Consider the following 22,391-nt stretch of genomic DNA (forward strand, 5'->3'; position numbering starts at 1 on the left):
GTAGATTAACACCAAAAACTTCAAAACTATGAAAGAACATATATGGAATTATTTAATGAACAAAAAGTGTTAAACAAAGCAGAATATGTTTTATATTTTAGATTCTGTAAAGTAGCTCCCTTTTTCCTTCATGACAGCTTTGCACACTCTTGGTATTCTCTCAGTCTGCTTCATGAAGTGGTCTCCTGGAATGGTTTCTAATTTACATGAGCCTTGTCAAGAGTTCATTTGTAGAATGACTTGCCTTCTTAATGTGTTTGAGACCATCAGTTGTGTTGTTCAGAGGTAGGGTTAGTACACAATGGATAGCCCTATTTGACTACTGTTATAATCCATATTATGGCAAAACCAGATTATTTCATAGTTTTGATGTCGTCAGTATTAATCTACAAAGTGGAAAATAATTCAAACAAATAAAAACCATTGAATGAGAAGGTGTGTCCAAACTTTTGACTGGTAGTGTACATGTATGAGAAAATATTTGAATAGTAAAGTTTGCATGAAAGTAGCTTGGTAGTGAGCCATCTTACTTTATTACTGTCTTTGTCGGAGGTTCATGGAAGTAGTCTTGTTCAAAACATTCAGACCATTGTTATTATTCTTGCATTTGTAAATGTCGTCCACACTATAATATATATAATACTATAATATATTGCAGTACTGAAACTGGAAAATATGAGTAAATCAAAAATGCAAGCACATCTATGTGTAGCTGTTGTCTCATGTCCTCCGACAGGCTGGTCACCATTCATGAAAGACAGACTTGGCCTTCTTACCAAATATACAGCTCAGTGTCTACCTTCAGTTCAATTTTTAAAGTTTCTATTTTGTATTCAACTTTAACTTCTTAAGCTTTAGTTTGAACTTACACGTTTTTAGGTTTTCCATCATATCGTTAACCAAGATGGAAAATTAAACAATTTGATTATGTGAAAGAAATCTTCAGCTCTGACTATAAGTAAGGTTTGAGGAGAACTCTACAAGTCTGACAGACGAGTCAGAGAGTGAAGTGTCCGTTTGCTCTTATTTAACATACCTGCTGCTTGATGAACGCCTCAAACTCTCGGGGGAATAAAGACCCAATCATCACCCTTGCCCTATGCCAATTGATCTCCTTCATGTCCCCAGCAGCAGCAGGCACAGCGGCCAGCGAGGCCACCTGATTAAAGGAGAGCCATATATTTGATCACACATGTAACTGCATACCTGATGAGCGCTCTGACTGATGTTGTGCGGCGTGCGAAGCCCCCGCAGTCACCTCTGGCAATGCACCTAAAGTGCATATTTTGGCGACTGCAGGATGTTCTCCTGCCTTTAAAGACTTTGATGAATGCATGAAAGCATTAATGGGGTTCATCAATCATAGAGGTGTTGTAATCTTAAAGCTGGCACCAGGCTGTCATCAAAACTGCAGATGAGCACAGGAGAGCATCTTGAGAATGCAGTCCAAAAACAAGACAATATAAGCAAAATATTAGCATATACCCAATACCAAGTTTCTCTCATGTTTGTGTTGAAGATGCTTTCAGACACCCTGAGATTAGTGTGGGATCAAAGGACTAATGGCCATCTTATAGAGTGATCCTATGGTGAGATCATAGCCTGTATAAAACATGGACTCATAGACGTCACCCATTGCTTTCTGATGAGGGGCTTTGAAGCCATAACTCTTAGCCGTAATATCTTCAATAAAGAAATGAGCTATTAAGACCAAAAGCATTTTTCGTACCAGGTTGTAAACATTTAATTTGAATATAAAAAGCGGGCATTTTGATATGAATGCTGACAGGGATCCTTGGCCTTTGGAGGAAGTGGACATTAAGAACTGCAGGTTTTTGCACCTCTGCAGTGGCTTGACTTTCAACACTGGAGGATGCCACTTGGCTTAGCTTCAGCTTTAGCATTTCAAGATGCTAATCAGGGTCTTCCTAATTAGCTAACAAGCCCCCCCTCATTTAATATGTGCTACCTATCACATATATTAATACCTAAAAAACAGGAGGAAGAGGGGTTGTTTTCTTTGAATAGGACATAACACCAATCATCAGTCATCAATGACGCACAGCTGTATCAACTGTTTTAGCTGATGTAGAACAGTCTTTGAACGGGGCCTGGTGGTTAAAATCCAGATCAACCATAAAGTCATACAAACTCTCACTTATCTTCTCCAGGAAAATGTTCCAGCGGTGTATATAATGTGTAATTCAATCCGTGTTCCTCCTGCTGACAAAATAATGAGCTTGCAGTGCGCCGAAGATCGAAACATCAACAACAAACAGCATCAGCAGAGGAAGTGAGAGAAGCATCACTTGTTACAGAGATGCTCGTGTTTGAAATAAACAAAAAAAAAAAATCTCAGGTGTTCAGGTCTTATTTATTCCTATGTTTCATCAGCGTGTCGTTATCTGTTAGCATTTGCTGCTGTCATGGCGCATGTCCCAAAGGGGATCATTAATCCCTCGCTCTATCTCACCTGTATATTATATTGTCATATTGGCAGCTTTAAAGAGGAGTCACAACATTCACAGCCGGCTCTTTCCCTCGTTTTTTTTTAAATCTCAACAGTGAACCCACAATTCATTTTGACACACAAGACTTTGGGAAAACGTGTACGTGCTGCAGCTGCCGTCTTGAGTTTCTGAAGCGACTTCCTTAAACCTTTAAATTGGCTAAGCTAACGCCTGTCAATCAGGAGAGACGTGCCTTCAGACTTACTCTCCTATTAGCTGGAAAGCTAAAATAATACTCTTTGAAACCATAACCAGGACAAATGACTACAAATTGGCTATAAATCCTGAGTGTGCTTGTGGAAGTCTTGTTATTGGAGATGTGCCTCTCCTTTGTACGCACATTTGTAATAATCCATGTTTGCATGTCACAAGTGAAAGCACAAAAACACAAAAGTGATATTTTGATTGTTTCACTGACAACCTCATCTCTCTCTGCTCAGCTTGGCCAACGTGTGCGCTCAGCTTTTATGCCACCACTCCTCCAAGTCACCGGGGCTTTCCATTCAAGACAGGTCTGATCTAATATGAGTGACACGCAGAGTGGTATTATCTCCAGGTGTATTCTGAGATGTTCTTTGATGTGAGGCAGCCTCCATTCTGTCCTCTGATCACAGCCATCTCAAGACAGATTAGTCGGCATCCATCACAAAGACCTTACAGAGAGAGCCTATGAGCTTCAGTAGGGAAGGCAGAGCTGCAGAATAAGCTTCTTTACCATTCAGAGGTGTGATTTGAAATCATCTGTTCTATTAAGAGCGACTAAAGCGGCGCAGCGGCTATTGTTTCATGATGTTGGAGACAGCTAAATAGAAAGGAGGCTGTTCTGTGATCACGTCGGCTTGTTAGGTAGCGATGTCAGCTTAAGACACAACTCCACCATCACCAGGGAATCAATGGGATGGACGTGCAACAACCCAAAAAAATCATGCTTGGAAAGAAAAGGGGGGAAAAGGATCTGAGGTGGATTTATAAAACAGAGAAGATGAGTAGGGGTGGAGACAAACTTGAAATGATCACATGCACATGGAGCCAAATTAGTAGCATTAAAATGTTAGCTCATGCTCGAATCCTCAGTGTGTAAATATGTCAGATATACATAGAGTTACTGACTGCATATGTGGCGTTTGCAGGCTGGATATATACGAAATATTTGGACGAGCTCATTGAGGTTCTGGGCACAGCTAAAGCAGAGATGCACTATGATAGGCACTTCAAAAAAGCTAACTTTGACAAGTCAACAGAGATGAAATCATCGGAGGCAAATGAAAAATTCACACTCAGTAAAAATGCAGTAGCTCCTGCATTGATTTTTTTGCCTTTTGCTAGATGAGTTTGGCAGCCGTACAATCATTAAGGCATTTTAGTTCATCATTTCATAAACAAACTCCTTAAAAGTTGAGCAGAAATGATGTCTGTAGAAACATCTTAGCGTCATGTTTGATTCATGGGGGAGTCTGTGTTTTCATCAGAAGCCGTGCCAATGTGACATACAGTGCGATGTGCTCGTCGCGTGGAGATGCATCAGAGTGGCGTCCCCCGCTCCTCCGGCAGAGATTACAGTTGGGGCCTCTGTAATAGCTCTGGGCAGGAGGAGGATGACATGGCTGTTTGCATGCATGTGAAACAGCGTGTGGGTGAGAAGCATGGCACTAACATTACACAAAGTGGTTACTTACAGGTAGTAAGTGTAGGAGTGATAGGTTCTTCTGCCGATTGGGGTGGTGGTAGGATTTAAGCAGTGGAGGAGGGGGAGGGGATGGAATGAAAAGGAAAGAAAAAGTAAAAATATATTAATGTTTGAAAAAAGAGTCGAAATGAACAAAATCAGATATGGTGGCATACGTGGAGGTAAACTCGTGAACATGAGGGCAAAGGTGATCGCTTGGAGTCATGTCATGCTTTGCACAGGGGGCGAGGGCCTTAGTACAGTAACATACAGTACAAGCTCTCTAATTTAATTTACACTGAGTTGGTATACGACATGTGATGGCAACCCCTTCTTTTTATGAACACATCATTTTAGAAGACTATAAAAAAAGATCATATCTGACCTCCGAGGTGGAAACTTAATGAGTAGTCTGGATGTCTAAACACAACTCTCATTCCCCGCTGCTAACAGCAAATTACACAAAACTCAACCAATGAAGTCATCTCCATCTCTGGTTTGATTACGGCTAATTGAAAACAATTCCATTACTGTGTGCTGATTTTCACACCCACCCACTGATTGTGTGCTAAACAGACATGGATGAGGAAAATGAACTGAAGAACTGATGAATTACTGTCAGAAATAAAGACGCAACAAAGAGATTATATTAGGACACAACTATACCTTCCCACTCGGCTTCATCTACTCCATTTACTGCGCTGACCTTTACTTTTTAATTCAAAACAAGCTGTCTGACAATACAGGAGAAAATACAATAAAGTACGGCTAACACTAAGTTTCTCAGAGGAACTATTTTTTGCCTCGCGATGGAGATATAAAAGAGAGCAGAGAGATCTCTACAGAAGCTGACATTGTTTTATTTGAAGTCTTGCTGTGGACAAAAGAAGGGTTGATATTTGCTGAGCTTTAGTCCTCCTGATTGGTTGGATATGTACTGAGGACTTCTCTCCAGTATGGGGTCCAGGGCTAATGTAAACTTCAGCCTTCTGCTACCCGATCATTGTTTTTTTTTCCGTTTTGAACCTTTCATCATTTTTTCTTTCTTATCTCCGCCCAGCTTCTCCCCGTACCACGGCCTCCTATTCTCTTTCCAATGTCACTGAAGCGCATTTGTTTGAGGCTGCCGTGGAAAAGGATTAATTTTTCATGGCAGACTGTATCTCATGGCTGTAAACAGTCTTAATGGGGCATATCAACATAATCAAATTAATTATTTATTCTGACGCTGACAATGCTACCATTTGAGGGAGAAATATACAAAATGATAAAAACAGGGAGTACTTATTCTGTGAGTGCTCGGCAAGTTAGTTCAACTTCTTATATAAGTCTTATTTCAACAAGTAAGAAGGAACGCTTACCTTTTCTTCATGAGGAGCACCACTCCTAAGAAGATGATGACGAAGAGGAGGATGCCAGCGATGACGCCAGCAATCTTCACCGTGTGGTCTGTTTGTTTCTCCGGCTCCACGGCGTCAGGTTTGTGAGTGGCTGCTCCTGAAAAGCAACACAATGCATAACAATCAAAGAGGGAACGTGTGATTAATCAGACACAACGTGAACAGAACCTAATGACCGTCTTCTGCTGTTCTACAGGAGCCACACAGGAGAGTGCACATCCATACTGTCACTATTTCCTCTCATTGATCTGACTGTGTGGAGGCTGATTAATCAATCCGCTGATATTCTGTGGCATTTTCTGCACCGTAAATATCAATACACATTAAATGGCCCAGAGCAGAGTTTGTTTTGAAAGTCTGTGGCTCCCTATTGTCCTGAAGACTCCACCTTTAGCTCCAACCTCGGCGGACAGCAGTGCTCAGAGGATCAAGCTGCACCGAGGGAGATAAGTGTGCCTCATCTTTTACCCTTGGTTAATCATGTTTGGGGCAAATGGTTGTAGAAGGGCTGTAGAAAAATGGAGGATGCAGGGCGGGAGAGATAATACCCGGGAAGATAAAAAAGCCTGAAATAACCAAAACATTAAATATCAGCTCAGGAGGAGATAGCCAAACGACGAGAGACACAAAGAGAGAGGAAGTGGGGGAAAAAAAGCTCCTTGTTTTAACAGCATGTGCTCCCTGTGGAAGTGATAAGAAGCACTCGGAGGGAAGCAACGCTGCTCGAATGACAACTGTCCACCTGAACAACACCATTATTCCTTGTCACTGGGGGTAAATTTAGAATGATAAATTGTTATGTCAGACAAATCTGTTAGAGCGTGTTTCCTCCTCTCCTCAGTGTTGCCATTTTCTCTCCCTATCAGAAAGGTAAATATCTCTCCCGCCTTGCGCTGACATATTGTTCTTTCAACAGCTGGGCCTTATTTATATGCTGGTTTTTAAGGCAGAGCTGTGGAGAATTTCAAGACTGGTGACATATTAACAATCCTGTCTGGACCGATGGAGCTGATTTAGTCCCAATATACTGTTACAGGCTAATCTTACAGAAAAGCTGTCACTGACAAATCCCCATTTGAGCTGTGAGTGCTGCATGTCTGCTGCCTTGACTCAATATTCTTCAGCTCCAGTCTACGAGAAGTTGAAATTCACACATAACTAGAAGAAACCGAGGAGAATTGTAATAGTTAAATCCTACACTCCTGAAACTTCAGCATCTTTTTTGTGTGTTTACAGTTGTCACAACAGCGGAAACCAACTCTTAATCTCCCAGAGATAATGAGAAATATTCATGAAGGGGATTAACTACCACCAAAAATCTCCATTACTGACACATCAAATGACAATCGCACCTGAAACAGGTCTTTCATGTCCAGTAACGCTGAAGAGATGAAGGCAGAAGACAATGTCTGCGAGTCTTTGATTTATTCACACTGATTCTAAGCAAACAGCACCACAATAAACAAAACCACACAACTGCAACTTGTTTGTTTGTCCTGTAGAGAGAATCCTCAGTTTGGATTAAACCGAGCCGTGGTCAGGAGTTTTGCAGAAAGCTTCGAGTCTGACCTGTTAGCTGGTTGTCTCCGGCTGCTGGGGCGATGCGGAGGTATGGGGTTGTGAGCTGTGTCACGAGTATGGCGGCTGAGTAGAGTCAGTGGATCCAGGATTGCATGCAATAGAGAGAAAGAAGAGATAGAGAGAGAGAGAGAGAGAGAGAGAGAGAGAGAGAGAGAGAGAGAGAGAGAGAGAGAGAAAGAGAGAGAGAGAGAGAAAGAGAGAGAGAGAGAGAGAGAGAGAGAGAGAGAGAGAGGAGAGAGAGAGAGAGAGAGAGGCCACACTGAAGCAGAGAACAGCCAAACCAACAGTTCCAATCATCATGCTATCACTTAGGCAAAGAAATATTTCCATTCCAGTATCAGAAATCATTACACAACTAGCTTCCCCAAGTTAGCGACAGCAGTCACTTCACACAGGTTAATATCTTTGTGTGCCTGATGTAAGACTGTTTTATGTGCCTCTTCAGCTGATAAATTGCTGTTATGATCTTTCTACTTGGAGTATCTGCCGTTTAACTCCAGATGAACGAGCCGTGGAGATGGAGATATCTGGAAAGCTACAAGAAATCCATAGTGGAGTTGCATGCAAACTCCACCATATAGAAGATTGTTGGGCCATGTGACAGGACCCGCCCACGGCCCAGAACAGAGTGTGACTAGGGCTCCCTCCGGCCTTATCAATTCTGCTCCCGGATCAATGGTGCTTAGACTCCATCACCTTTAATGTGTGGAGCAGGACGTACGGGCAGCATAGCTAAGTACTAACAGACCTCGGTGGGCACACAGGCAGACTCCGAGTCATGGAAAAAACAAATGTTCTTGGTTAATGTATTGACTCGAAGCATGTGAAGACCACATCTCACATTTTTGTCTTTGGAGACACTGTTCAAGGTTTACACATGCGAGTTAACAAAGTTTATGAAGGGAGGAGGATGTGTCAGGATGTGACTGACATTCATTTGTATGACTTTTATTTCAAATTGTGTTAATTTTCTGCACATTTTTGAAGCTATCAGACAATAATCTCTAGAATAAATGTTCTTTCAATGAAACTTCGGCTAGGTAGAAGAGGGCAGGCCGAGTAAAGCTTGAAAAAAGGACTGAAGGACTAAACTGCCAGATCTAAGAAAAAAAAATCTGTTCTGATTGGCTATTTATTTTGAAAGCAGTTGAAAGAAATACATTTCCTCTTTAAGGAAATTCAGTGAAGGTACAAGGAGTTTAGAGGGTAATAAAGGGGTAGTTAAGTTTTTTAAGGTGGGTTATATGAGGCAGCTGTCATAAGTTAGTGTTTCACCAACAGGGTATGCCGGTCAGTTCGGCCTCATTGTTGAGAAACCGTCCAGAGAACTGGCATGCAAGTTAGGCCATAAATTGCTGCAGATGGGGTCAGATCTACCGCATAATTTCGCTAATTTAAAAAGAAATTCCAACTCAAACACTAATGTTGTTGTAAGTGTACCCTATTTTTAAATATAGCATTTTGTATATATTCACACAATTTTCAGAGCTGTACTTTGCCGTCAGAAAGTCACTTAATTTAAGCAACATTCACGTACGAGGCACATATGAATTAAATTGCCTGGAGCACATACTTGCACCAAAATTTTTGTGTCAAAGTTTCTTGAAATGATGCACATCACGCGGTAAAACTGACCACATATGCAGCAGTTGATAGCCTAGTTTCCATTCAGTTTTTAAACAGCAGGACCAAGCTGACCAAAGGGGCTAAATACTTCATATTGCTTTCCTCGAGTCATGATGGTGTGGTATAAATGTGTTGTGTGCTACTGTCAGTGGTTTCTAAATCATGCACACCTGCAAACTTTGTTGAAATCCAAATAGTTTTATACTAGTTTTGTTAGTTTTAAAACGAATCTTATGCAAGAGACATCAGACAACAAGCAAACTGCATCATACGATCTGATCTCTTCCTACCTTTAGTGGCGACTCGAACACAGTCAATTTTGGTTTCCTGTACAAACAGGTAAATAAAAAGGAAAGTGGAAGCAAAGGAAGAAAAGAGACAACGAATTAGAGATCAGTGAGACACACATGCACAGAGATGAGACACACATACACACACACTAAGACACACTTACAGGGAGCTACAACACCTATCTAGGAACTCATGTTTACAACAAAACAGCTTGGCCAGTTCCTCGCTGTCCCCTATCATCTGTTGAGCCCAATGACTGTGACACAAAACGCAGTTGGGCGAGAGGGCCTACAGCAGAGATTAGCGGTGCTGAGCTGCTGATTTGTCAGCCAACAGCGATCTGTCGGCAGCCCGTGGCTCAAGGTGGTCAGCCACTGTGGAGGAAGCAGAGCCCTGTGACAAGCGACAACCAACCCAGCATGCGGCGCTCCAAAATGACACGTCAGGGAGCCTTACTGAATATGTAATGGAGTTTCAATGCTGACAACAGCCTTCAACACACAGAGAAAACGAAAAAACACGGCTCTCGCTGTTGGCAGAGAAGTTTGTTGTCAACAATGGTCTGCTGAACAGGAAAAAGGACACAGACAGGAACAGGGAGGCAATGAGTAATACAGCACAAAAGACACGAGTGCTGTGTCCCCGTGTTTGACCCAGACAAGCTGTCCAATGAGCACAGAGCGCATACAGGAGAGGCAGAGACTAGAGGCCATGAGAGGCACAATAAAGAGAAAAAAAAAAATATTCATGTGATCAAATGTATTCATATTACAGCTGCTTTTAAGCTGTCAGATGGGGCTTTTGTAAAACCCAACATAACAGGAACTTATATTAGATTTGTATCTCTAAAGAGTGCAGAAAAAAATTCCAGTATGGATGGCACTCACCTTTCTAAGTGCTAATTTTGTTTCAGAGGCTCATACAAATCACTCCAACATCATTAGACATTAATTAAAGCCTGCATTGCTATCTATTGACAGGTGACGGCTTAATGAAAGAGAGTGCTTCTGGCTATTGTGAAGGAAAACATTGAATATAAAAATGTCAGAAATGTCTTCATCATAGAGAGGAGGCTTTATGCTGTGTCAACAAGGGACTCTCTCATTGTTTGTTGAAGAGGACAGCACCATCGTACCACTCACCGAGCCGCCCTGGAAAGTTTCAGAGCATCAGTTCTTCACTCCAGAGAGCAAACTTACTAAATTAGATTCAGCCCTGATGCACGTGTTGTTCCTACTGCCATCCTTAAAGACGTGCTGCTGTTTCTCAAGGAGGCTGTTTATGGTGATTCTCATTCAGGACCACAGTCAGTAGAGGCCTTGAAGTCGCCATCAAGCTGTCTGCAGTGGCTCAGAGGAGGAAAGGGGCCCCGCCAAGAGCCACTTGATGACAGAGGTGCGACCTGTATGATCGGTAACCCCGTTGTTGTTGCCTGCCGCCCACGTTTAGAAGAGCTGGAACGGCTGCCTCTCTTAAATGCCGCTGATCAAAGCCCGTCTGGCATTTGGCGTATAGCTCCATTGGAAAAGGCAGGGGGAACAGGGGGGTAGTAATGGAGGGAGAGAGCATGTCAGCGCATGGAGCTCTGCATTCCACGCCTGACCCGGCTGTAGCCTATTAAGAGTGCAGACAGTGCTGCTGGTGCTCCTCAGCAGAGCACTGACACATCTATCAGAGAAGAGATGCTGCTGCGTGCATGTGTCTGCCTTTGTGAACGCTTACAGTGTAGAGTCAGGGACTCCTGTGCTCAGCCACTTCAGTCCCTCTCAGCCGACGAGGTCCTCAATCTGCCTTTCAGAGTCTCATTCTATGAAACCTTACAGAATGTTAAGCCTCTGTATTTGCATATCATTTAAAAGAGAGAAACTTGGGCCGAGTTGGTTACTACTCAATCAAAAAACATTGAATGTAAGAGCAGAGGTTCATTTGATTCAACGCCCTCTACAATATCTAGTTGTCTGAATCTATAAACAACTGCAGTGAATAGAATATGCAATATATCCATCTGAACTAGGAGGTAGCAGAGGTGTAAAGTAATATTAAATGGGAAAACTAAAGCACCTTAAAGTTATTCTTCACCTTAAAGTTGTACTTAAGTGCAGCACTTGATTTAGTCACTTATTCACTTTCCATCACTGGTTCTTAGAGAGAAACAAAACTGTCCAGAGTTTCCATCAGTGTCCTCATTGGAAGTAAAATGTTGCTTGCCTGTAACTTTACCAGAAACAGATAAAATTAAACCATCTAACACACCCACCCCGTTGGCTGTGCTGACAGCCTGGTAGTAGATACTGTAGCTCTTCTGTGGTAAGAGAGGAGCGTTTCCAGTATCCGTTGTAGGTCTTGTTGTCTCCCACAGTGAACGGCTGTGGCGAGTGGATGCCGCCAGGCGGGGAACTGAGCAGTGAAGTAGTACTGGGAGTTGAGGAGCGTGGCGTTCTGGAAGTGGATGGGAACTGGGTAGCATCGCAGGATTTCTGCCGTGCCTCGTGCTCTGCGTGGACGTTCCTCCTCCACCACCACCTGGTACGCACTGCAAATACAAGACACAAACAGAAATACAGACTCCATCAGGCCAAACAGGCACTCCAAGAACACTATTGGCAACACAGGGAATGTGTATTTTGCCTGTTTGTACTACGAGTTCTAAAAAAACCTTTATGAATGGCACAAATATGCCTGATTAAAAAATTCTAAATCTGAGAGTACACCAGGTCTATTTTTTATTTGGACAGCAGTTAGAAGATATTTTTGAGCAGATCATCATCCAGATACATGTATAATTTTTCCTTTAATTTTCTGGATTTTATTCCTCTGATAGCAGACTCTAGTAGTAGACCCAACTGTTGTGTGCAAAAGTAACCAAAAAAGTAAGAACGTGAAACATTTACCAAAAACCATCAAAGATTTTGTCAACAAAAGAAAAAGTGGAAACAATAGTTTTAACCCCCCAAAATAATTATGTTCTTTGGGACAACATTTCGCTTTTAAAAGTGTGTTGTTAAAAGAAGAGGTGATGCAAAACAATGCTAAACATGCAACTGTCCCAACTTTGTCAAAATATGTTACTGGCATCCAATTTTAAATGAGCATGTCTTGTAAAACAACATTTTCAGTTTCAACATTTTTGCACTATTTTCGATTAAGAATAGGGTTTTGAATGATTTGTGAACAATCCAATAAAAAATGTTTTAAGCGTCCCAACATTTTTGAACTGGGTTGTAAAAATAATTATTGAACGAGAAGTGAAAAACGTGTATTCACATCAGTACACATTAAGTGATAAAGTCAAACTCTATAAAATTATTTTTTTGAGGGTGAACAGGGTAGACTAAAACAAAACAATAGAAGATGAATGGGTGTTGACACAGGACAGGGTCTGACGTTATTTGCATTTTCATTATTCAACAACGGAAAAGGTTAACAGCTCTTTCCATCTCCTCTGTGTCCGTGCCTTGTGTTCAGCTGGATCAAAACTGCAGCCCTCTGTGCCTCTGACGAGATGACATTGTCTCTGAGCCGGCCACTTAGCTGGAGGGGGTGACTGACTGTCTTATAGACGTTCATGTTAGTATGCATCTCGCATCCACCTGTTAAATCTATTGAGTCTCTGAGTGACAAAGAGTCTGTTTACAGCTGCCACAGAGAAGAACCTGCCATGATCGGGGAGCAGTGTTCCATTTCTAAAGCCGTGCAAACAGAAGTTATTATCACAGAGGATGGAGCCAAGCGACACTGATCAATGAATGAATTCATGAAACATGGATGAATGGATGATACTTTGATGTGACATGCTGTCGTTCCCCTAGCTACGCTTATTTCTGCTTTGAACTTTTTTTCACACAACTAAAAGAAGTAATTATGCAGAATCTTTTATAGCTGAGTTTATTTTGACTAATACTACCCTCCAGACTTTTTCCACCATTAGCCATTAATTCATTTTCTGATAGTGTGTCTCTTGGTTTGTGTCACACACATTCTCAAGGAAACACATTCACAATCAGTAAATAAACAATATTATCCAGCTGACTGACAGTTGGCAGAGGCGAGACAGTGACGAAGAGAAAAGCAAGCTGGCATGAATTGATACAAATATACATAAGTCACAATATCCAACAAATATTTCTGCAAATGTCTGCATATGAGTCAGGATGAATTTATATTTTTGTCAGACATCAAAGACACACAACGGGCCCGATTTACACCAGGTATTACTCTGTGTTTGGATACACTGACAGGCTCATACATTCAATCCTTAAATAAACTCCACGTAGAGCTACACCTTCATGACTCAGTCTGCATTGTGTTCAAGTGTTTGCAGCCAATGAGATCTATGTAAAATAGTTACACCTATCATTTTGGAAATCTAGTTTGTGGGAGGGAAGACTTAAAGGGATAGTTTTGGTGTTTTTGAAGTGGATTGGTCTGAGGTATTGTCAATAGTAAGTGTATTAACCACAGGAGATCCAGGTCATCTTAGACCTTTTTGTTGAGAAACTAGCAAGAGAACCATCACAGGAGATAGACCTACACACCACGGCAGATGTGGTTGATTTTACCACGTAATTTAGCTAATTTAAGAAAATCCAACAACAAATGTGGTGAATGTGTATGCTTTCATGAGACATATTTCAGCAATTAAATTTTCATCAGAAAGCCTCCTTGTTCTAGCAATAGAAGGTGGCATAAAATGCATCAGATCCTGTCAGGACTAGGAATCAATATTACAACCAGTGTGATGAGGACTATGCATGGGACACGTTTTTCCAAAAAATCATGCATAACCAAATTAAATATTATAGTTCATAATCCAGAGGAGGTATCTGGTGGTGTGTTTCTGCAGAGAGTGCGCTCTCTGTCCATATTTTGTAATTCTCCTTACGACGGTAGTATATAATGGGCATCAATCATCGTGCAGTGATGTAAGGCTCCCTGTCAACAGTCTGCAGGTCAGGACTGATGGAAAACATGAAGGGACCAGGTGACATCACTGTCTCTCTCATGTGCTCTCTGTCTGATTGCTACAGATATAAATATAATTGTGCGTCTTTATCAGAGACTAAAGAACTTAAAACGTCACTATTTGCCGACCTGTGAATGAGGAGAGTTAACTAGAGATATAGAAGCTGTGACAGAGGGCGGAGCAGAGACACACAGCAAGAAGGAAGAAGTGTGAAGTCTGCAATGCACCAACAAAATTGAGCTACTTCCTGAATGTTTGTGTGGAGAGGTGCTGATGTACTTATAAGTTCTTAAGGGTGTAAAACCATCAGAAATAATGTAACAACTCTTTATTTGACTGCTCTGGATTCTCACTCTCTCTTTCTCTTTCTTACTCGTGGAAGCTTTTAAAAGAAAAGACTGTAATATGACACAGTGTGTGAATGGGTTAGTTAATACTGATGGGAAAAAACTGTTCAATTATTTTAGCAATGCAGTCCCACTTTACAGCTTGCATTAACACCTAGCATTGACCTTTTATTTCATTATTTAGACACCATCACATTGCAGTTCTGGGTTGTGAATAGTAACATATGTAAACAGAACTTTTTTGTGGTGGCAGAAAAAATCCAGAGGGCTCCATTCAAAGTCATTTTGTGGCCTATTCCCCAGCTCTTTAAGATATCAATAGGGTTTAGAGGAGACCAATCTCCCCTGTACAAAGACCTAACTGATTAGAGTTGAAAATGATGGATGATCGTATTATAAATAAATGATGCACACATACCTTGCTCTCTCATTAAGTGATTTCATTATAAGTCTGTTTGTAAACAACCGCTTCAGCCATTGTTCACAGTGAACCATTCATTACTGTGTACCATACAAAAATGAAATGGGTAAGACTGCTCAGGATGAAAAGCTCAGATAACCCTGAACATTTTCCCTTAGCCCACATTATTAGAAACAACAAGCAGAGAAAAAATATCATTGTCAGAAAAATGTGCACTGTAGTGGCTGTTCTCTGAAGCTGAATAGTTGCAAGTACAAACCGCCCTGGAGATGATCAATTGTTCCCCGCGGTTGGTACTGGATGATTAAGTGTCCCCTTTGTGTGTACAAGCATGGTGCTCTTTAACCCTACAGTTTATCATAAGGTGCTTGCAGTGTCATTAGAAAATCCCCCTTTGCTCTTGTGGGTGTGTCCCAATTCCTTGGAGTACTTGTATTTAGTGCCAGGGTTGGGAGGTGATGAAATATCTAATCCTACTGAGAGTCTGCAGCAGAAATCAGCCTTTAATTACTTTCCCCCTATTGAGAGCAGAGGTCAAAGGTCAGGAGAAGACAGTACACGAAGCCCCTTAAGTGGCTGCAGAGCGGCAGAGAAATGGAGTGATGTGGCTGCTGTGGGGCCTCGGCCGAAACACTGTAGATTGATGTGAGCTAACGATGGTACTATAGAGTAATTTAAAAAAAATCCTATCTGCTGTCAGTCAAACTGCTGTAAGGCTTAAGGTTTGACACAGCTTCACAATATCTATTGTTTTAGAGTGTATCGTGTGTTGTTTATATTTTAGAAAACAGCTGCTCCCAGCAAAAAGTATGGCCACAATAAGTGTCTTTATTTTTACTGTGCTGTGCACTCTCAGAGCTCGCTCATATCTGCACGTTATATTCTAAATCAATCTGCAGAATGTGGAATAAAAACAAAAGCTGCCTCCTCCCAGGTGGCTCCTTATGATATGATGATTGTGGCTGTGCCATGACTTCATGATAGACACAGTGTGAATAGGACTTCCTTTCCTCAGGCAAAATACCAAGTGCCAAAGGCTATGAGGCTCCGAGGGTAAGAACTCTTGTAAGTGGAATCTAAACCACTGCTGTCTCTTCCACAAGATATTCACCGCAGCGCAGAGAAACTGAAACAGCACGCAATGATCTGCAATTTAATGAAAATGTTTTGTTCTCTTTGTAAGTGATAGCGACAATAATACCCCTCTACTGGATGCACTGGAAAGCCTTTTTCAGCCGTAACTTGCTTATAGAATACTTAAGAAAGCAGCACTCCTCGGGTTTGACAAACGCACTATTTGACCTCTTTACGGCTTATAACATAAAAATCAGACTGAGGTTTAATGTTTGTGATTTAAAAAACATGCAATGAGTTCAGTTTTTATATCTATAATTGAGCTGTCATTTACTGTTCCTCTGGAGCCTGACACCTTGTCACCTCACGCTGAGTTCACAATTACATTATGAGTCATTTTGACAGAACAGAGTCATTCAGTCATCATGTGATTTAGAATGACATGAACCAGTGATGGAAAAACAACAAACAACAACATGAACGACAAAAGCCATGATAGCATGAACAAAGAAGAGAATAATTGACAGATGATCTGTCATTTGATCTGATGCCAGCTAGAGAAATACTTCCAGACTGATGATAATCAATTAATGAAGGAGAAGCAGCAGAAACACTGAGTGTAAATATCTCTTATAAGTAAAGGTCTTTTATTAATCTATAATATAGTGTTTGCTTAGAGAATTATTTATGATGCAGAACTGACTCTGAGTTATACGATTATTTCACAGAGTCACATTGATTCTTGCTTAACTATAAAAAGGTGTATTTAACAAAGGTGAGACTATATTAAACCATAAGTATAACCTCTATTAGTCCCCAAAGCAGCCTGAAAACAACATGAACATAGTCGCAATGATGTCAAAGATTGGTTTCTAAAGAGGGGATATTGGAGATGCTGACTCAACCTAACTAACGGTCAACCTGGAAACATGCAAAGAAATGGATATCAAGCGGGCCGCAAACAGCTACAAAGTGCTGTCCTGCCAGTTAACTCAACCACGTCCCTAGTTATGCAAATAAGTGCATTACTCTTTGTCATAATATCTTCAAAAATAATGAGTTATAGAAAATGTCAGCCCCAGCACAGGGTGTAATAATAAGCTATTCAGACTAAAACTGTTATCTTTACCGGGCTGTAAACATGTTCAATTTTGCCTTTTATTTTAACGTGGTTGTTAATGGGGATTCCTTGGCTTTTGGAGGCAGCCTCCAGTAGACACCCAGATTACTTCAGTTTTTTGCACTTTTGTATTTGCTTCAGTTTTTAACAGCAGAGATTACAGCTTTGTTCAAATCTGACCCGTGACCCTTAGCCTGTCATCCCTTGCTCTCTCCTCTCCGTGTCCTTCTCTATCCACCTCTCCTATCCTCTGGAAAAAGGCACGACAAAGCCCCTTAAAAATACTCTTCAAAGTATATATTTTAAAAGTATCTACAATTTTGAGTTTGGCAAAATGCAGCGAAAAAGAAAACAACATCTCCTTCTAATTATGTACCTGGTAAGTATAATTAAGTCTTATTGTTTAGTTTTTAAAAAGGTGTAAAAAGTATCTCAAAATCTGAAGCATTTTATTTTATGATTTTCAGCATGTCAAAGTTAATAAGGCCAAAAATGTGCTCTGCTGGCATCACTCCAAAGCACAGCTACACAATAGATAACAGTTAATCATTATCACAAAATGTTAATGTTCAATTAACACATCCTAGAAGTCTGAATTAATCTTAATAAGTAAGAAATGATTTGATGTAAGCACGCTTTGCTTTCTCACTCAGCATGAGTACATTTCCCCTGATATAAAAACTCAGCTTTATTTTGAAATATAGCTAATGTGCATTGTTTAATGTGTGTTTATTCATAGCACATTTAAGTGTTATTGCAGTACTAAACAATGTAACACACATCACATTTTCTCCTATGCAGGTCGTCTCCAGGGCAGTCTGTGATGTAGTTAGTCAATGATAAACAGATCAGACGTAAGTCACCTGTTCTAGTGAAAACAACAGAAGCACAGACAGCTCACAGACACCTGAGGTGGAAAAACCCAAAGCTCACACCTCACTCCTTTGTGAGAAATAGGTACCAGGTAATTGTGCCTAATTGCAAAGCTGCTGAAATGTTCAACTTCTATCCCTGAGCAGAAGATTGAGAGACAAGAAGAGACGGTGGAACGAAGGCAGAAGCTATACGAGAAGGACGGTATAAGCTGTTAAAAGTAGTCTGCTGGAGGGGCCAGCGGGGCCGACCTGTACTCCTGCAGTATCCGTGCAACCTGAGCTGACACCAATTAGGCCTCCTCCAGCCTTGCTGCCCGATAGATTTCAGCTCTGCCGCCACGTGACGCCAACCAATTATGGCGGATTGACTCGGAATCGACTGGATTGTGACCTGAAACTCAGATTTATTTTTCATGTGGGCAGATAGAGGAAGAACTCGGGCTGTTTGAGCAGATGAGGGAAGGGGTATGGGGAGCATTTCAATCACTGTCTCTCTCTCTAATGCTAATCGGTTTGCTCTGTGTGCCTATGAGTCTGATTTAGGAGCGGTTGTAAGTAACACACTTCTCCTGACCCAGCATCCTCCCTCCAAGCCTCTGTCCTCTCACTCTTTATACTTCCCTCGTGTCCATAAAGCTGTAAAGCAAATAAATTAGAAGATGCAATAGATTATATTTGCCATTAAATCGTAAAAAGCATCGAGTAGTGTCACGTTCAGGCTCAGCTATTAGCATTTGGTACGCCGTGATCAAAGAAAGTTAGCGCTTATTTTAGGACTGTAGAAAATCACTTAACTGATTTCAGAGCACGGTGGAGCTCAGATAATCTGATGCTACAGGGTAGGAACTACACAGGAATTCAGTTTGCTCAATGTGCTATAACAACATGAGAAACTGCTGTTTATAGTTCTTTTTCTGTTTATGTATATGTGTGTGAGCTCGCTCAAGGCAAAGGTTATGGGAGGAAAAAAGGGAGAAGAGCAGATTTAGTGGTGTGGAGATAAGGAAAGCATTTTAAATCATTTATTTCTGCAGAAGCATGTAAGCTTTTATTTTGATGCTATGAATTGAGGAGGCGTATTCTGGCCCGGACGAGGGGCCATTGCAAACATTAGTTAAACACGACATGACTGATAGACAGTTCACTAATCCTCTTAAAGGAACAGTGTCCCCTCTGGTAAAAATTGTTCCCGGCTACGCGTGTCGTCCTCAGAGATTAGAAGCCAAATCCAAGTTGGAAATGTTATACCGATTAGCAATTACACAAATATGAAAAATAGACTGCCTCCATCAGCAGTGACAGCATCTGCCTCCATCTATCTGAAATATGATTTGACTTCCGCATGACTGCCGGATGCTGAAGTGAAACGGACATTTGTCATCTGTTACGCCTTGATTTTTTATGAGCCGGCGCTATCGTGTGATCTTCCAGTACGCTGCTCTTCCTGTATTACAGCAAAACATCTGCTGTTTGAAACTCAAATGTCTGGAGCTCTATTACCTCCCAAACCCAATCAGCGTGCAAGATTGCGTTATCAAATGGAGCCTGGTGCTGATCTGCTCTGTGGTGCTGCGGATCAGTCTTTCTCTCTTGTCAAATCCCAATTTCAGAGGAGCTTTAAAACTGATTTCATAAAGTGTTCAATCTCAAAATGAGCTGCCCACAACTCCAGTGAAGTGATGGCTGCTCTTACAGCATGAGCGGCAGCAATAAATTAAATCTAACTATGCTGTGGGGTTTAAGTCCTAACTCTGCACCACACCGTCTGTGTCAGAAATGTTTCCAAGTTTTGACTTCAGGGACTCTTTCCAGGACTCCAGGTCACATTTTACAAACATTTCTCTATATGTGCGCCACCTGTCACTTAGTCATGCCTCTCAGCCCTCTCACCTAAAAGAGATTAGAGTTGTTGTTATTTTTTTTTTGAGCTTGAGAAATCCAGATGACTGAATTTATCATTACGGGGCCAGACAGCAGATCCCAACAGGCCGCCTAACTCGGCTCCTCTGAATGGAAGCTACTTTATAGTCACCTAACACTCTCAAAGGCATCGCGTGTCACTTGAGGTGGAGGTGGAAAACACCTTCAAAAAGCCTGCCAGTATCTCTTCTTAGGCCTGCATCATAATCTCTCCCGTTTGCTGCCCTCGCCACCTCCTTTCTTTTGCAATTCTTGTTTTCCCTCCACACATCAGGTGCACACATGAAGGCAGTTTACTGGCCTTAAAGTCCTGTGAGATTTAAGAGGAGTGAGGAGGTGTGGGGGGAGATATGTGTACCTTAAAACCCTGAAGTTTGGAAGCAGAGAGGCACTGCTGTGATCAAAGGATGCCGCAATTAGTTTGGAGGTGTAGTTGTGCCATGTAGTGAACTCCACAGATCAATGGTGATGAATTTTTCAACCATTATCTCGTGAGTCTCATCAAACATGTATGATCCTTAAAACTAAATGTCTGAATCACAACACACTTCTTATTTTCCTTCAGTAATAAACAGGCTCTTACTCTGAGTGTATCCTAATTTAAAATGGATTAAAGTTAGGATTAAACATAAATCATTAGTACAGATATGTCCCGTCGTATTCAAACAGAATGAAGTCTTAAACCTAAGTTTATATCTCCAAAGACAAATCTCTTTCATCTGGTGGCGAGGTGAGCCTGCCTTCCAACGGTAAACAAAAGAAGAGCGCAGCATGCTAATTAATGGAAGCCCAGATTCACGCCACACTGTTAATTATAATTAGGGTTTTGTAATTAGCCCACAGAAAGAATGGCAGCTGCAGTAAGGCCTTCTGAATTGTACCTGTGAGGAGATTAAAAAGCGATCACTCTGTCTTTCCTGCTCAGGCCTCTCCGCTCAGTACTGGGGCATTAATCTGGGCAGTCGCACATACGGTAAACATGAGCTGACAAGCCTGACTAAAGATCTCCAGGCTGTAATCTTTAAAGGACTCAGATGAGTTGATAGTGTAAAATTGAGTTTTACAGGGAGTATAAGTGTTTATCACTCCTCATCAGAGGAAGTGTCTGAGGGTCCTGGAGGGGGGAGAACTGTAGTAGGCCTGTGACATAAACTGGTATTAACACAGTTTACAGAGCTGATCTTTTCTTGTCCCTTCCTGTAACATTGGAATGGCTGATTCATCACACAGAGTGAACTTCCACAGATGGCCCTGAACAAAGGCACCTATTTAAATTTTAGTACAATCTAACCAGGCAGGTGTGAGCTCTAATCCAACATACTTCTCACCCAGTCCTCTTTCTAACATCTCTCTCCCTCTCTGTTTGTCTCTTCTCTTTTTTCTGTCACATGTAGGGATGATGGGCAGTGAAAACAAGCATAGAGGGGGGATGGTTCCAGGGAGTCTGCTCATGAGGTGTCGTGAGTCTTGACTAAACCCCAGTTAAAGGAGGCGCCAACTTGATAACCTTGTTGATGTGTTTGCTCTTGAACAGGCTGTGCCGTAGAAGGGTCGGTAGTAATAGCAGTGTCAATACCTGGAGCTCACATAAACAGAGCCTGGGTCCTTGGAGGGTGCCTTGTTTTGGTTGCAAATGCAACTAAGAGGACATCTATCAGGCTTTTAAGTTAACTTAACTTTTAACTTACTAATTATTATCATTATCATTATCATTATTATTATTATTATTATTATTATTATTATTAGTATTATTATTAGTATTATTATTAATAATGATAATGATTATGATAATAATAATAATAAGTGGGATTTATATAGCGCCTTTCAAGAAACCCAAGGTCGCTTCATAGGGTCAGGTAGGGGGTCTGGGGGGTAGGTGGGGACAGCACAAGCTAATGGGGAAAGGCCTTTAGGAAAAGGTGCGTTTTGACTGCTCTTTTAAAACTTTCCAGGGTTTGGGGTGCAGCGGATGTCTGGAGGGAAAGAGTCAAGAGACCCAGGTCCAAAGACCATAGGTTCCAGGATAGAGTGTGTTGGTGGAGGAGGTCAGCCGGGTATTAAGGGGCAAGGGCATGCAGGGATTTGTAAGTAAGGAGGAGGAGGAGTTTATAGGAGATGCAGTACTCAACAGGGAGCAGTAAGTTAGTAAGGGGTTCTCACTGAGTGCTTATCGTTTTCATTAAGGCACAAGTATTTTGTGTTTCTTGAAAAATAATTAAGAATCATGCTCACATGTTTGGAAACATGCTATTCTTTTTGCAGATTGGGTATGTTGACAGCTTTCCTTCATACACGCAGCTACATGGATCAATAAGCACCTCTGAAGATAAACAATTAAAGTCAAGCTGAGACAAAAGAAGGCTGAATGAAAATAAACATTTTATATATTTGTTTGAATTTTGGTATGAAAAGGCAGTCATTTTCCCCCTCTACCTTAATATGTTGTGAGTTTGCATATGTTTGGAACAATCAACCAACAACAACCAATCATTTAAATATGATTTATAGCAGCACATCGATCAGCTCACTCTCAACGTGTCATATGTTGTTTGAGCTCTGTGTTTTTTTTCTTTAACTTGGAGAAAAGCCCAGTCAGC

At 41.3% G+C, this 22,391-nt stretch overlaps 1 protein-coding gene across 1 annotated transcript in view; it reads right to left on the minus strand.

Annotated features, from left to right (window-relative positions):
• LOC117826497 (receptor-type tyrosine-protein phosphatase mu-like) overlaps positions 1-22,391 on the minus strand; it is a 191,731-nt gene that overhangs the window by 61,387 nt on the left and 107,953 nt on the right. Inside the window, 7 exon segments of the mRNA XM_034702595.1 lie at positions 4,187-4,216; positions 5,538-5,673; positions 7,146-7,220; positions 9,074-9,110; positions 11,332-11,397; positions 11,399-11,461; positions 11,463-11,607. Coding sequence (XP_034558486.1) covers positions 4,187-4,216; positions 5,538-5,673; positions 7,146-7,220; positions 9,074-9,110; positions 11,332-11,397; positions 11,399-11,461; positions 11,463-11,607 — 552 coding nt within the window.

This window comes from Notolabrus celidotus, chromosome 15 (genome assembly GCF_009762535.1).
Source record: "Notolabrus celidotus isolate fNotCel1 chromosome 15, fNotCel1.pri, whole genome shotgun sequence".
Classification (NCBI taxonomy): Eukaryota; Metazoa; Chordata; class Actinopteri; order Labriformes; family Labridae; genus Notolabrus; species Notolabrus celidotus.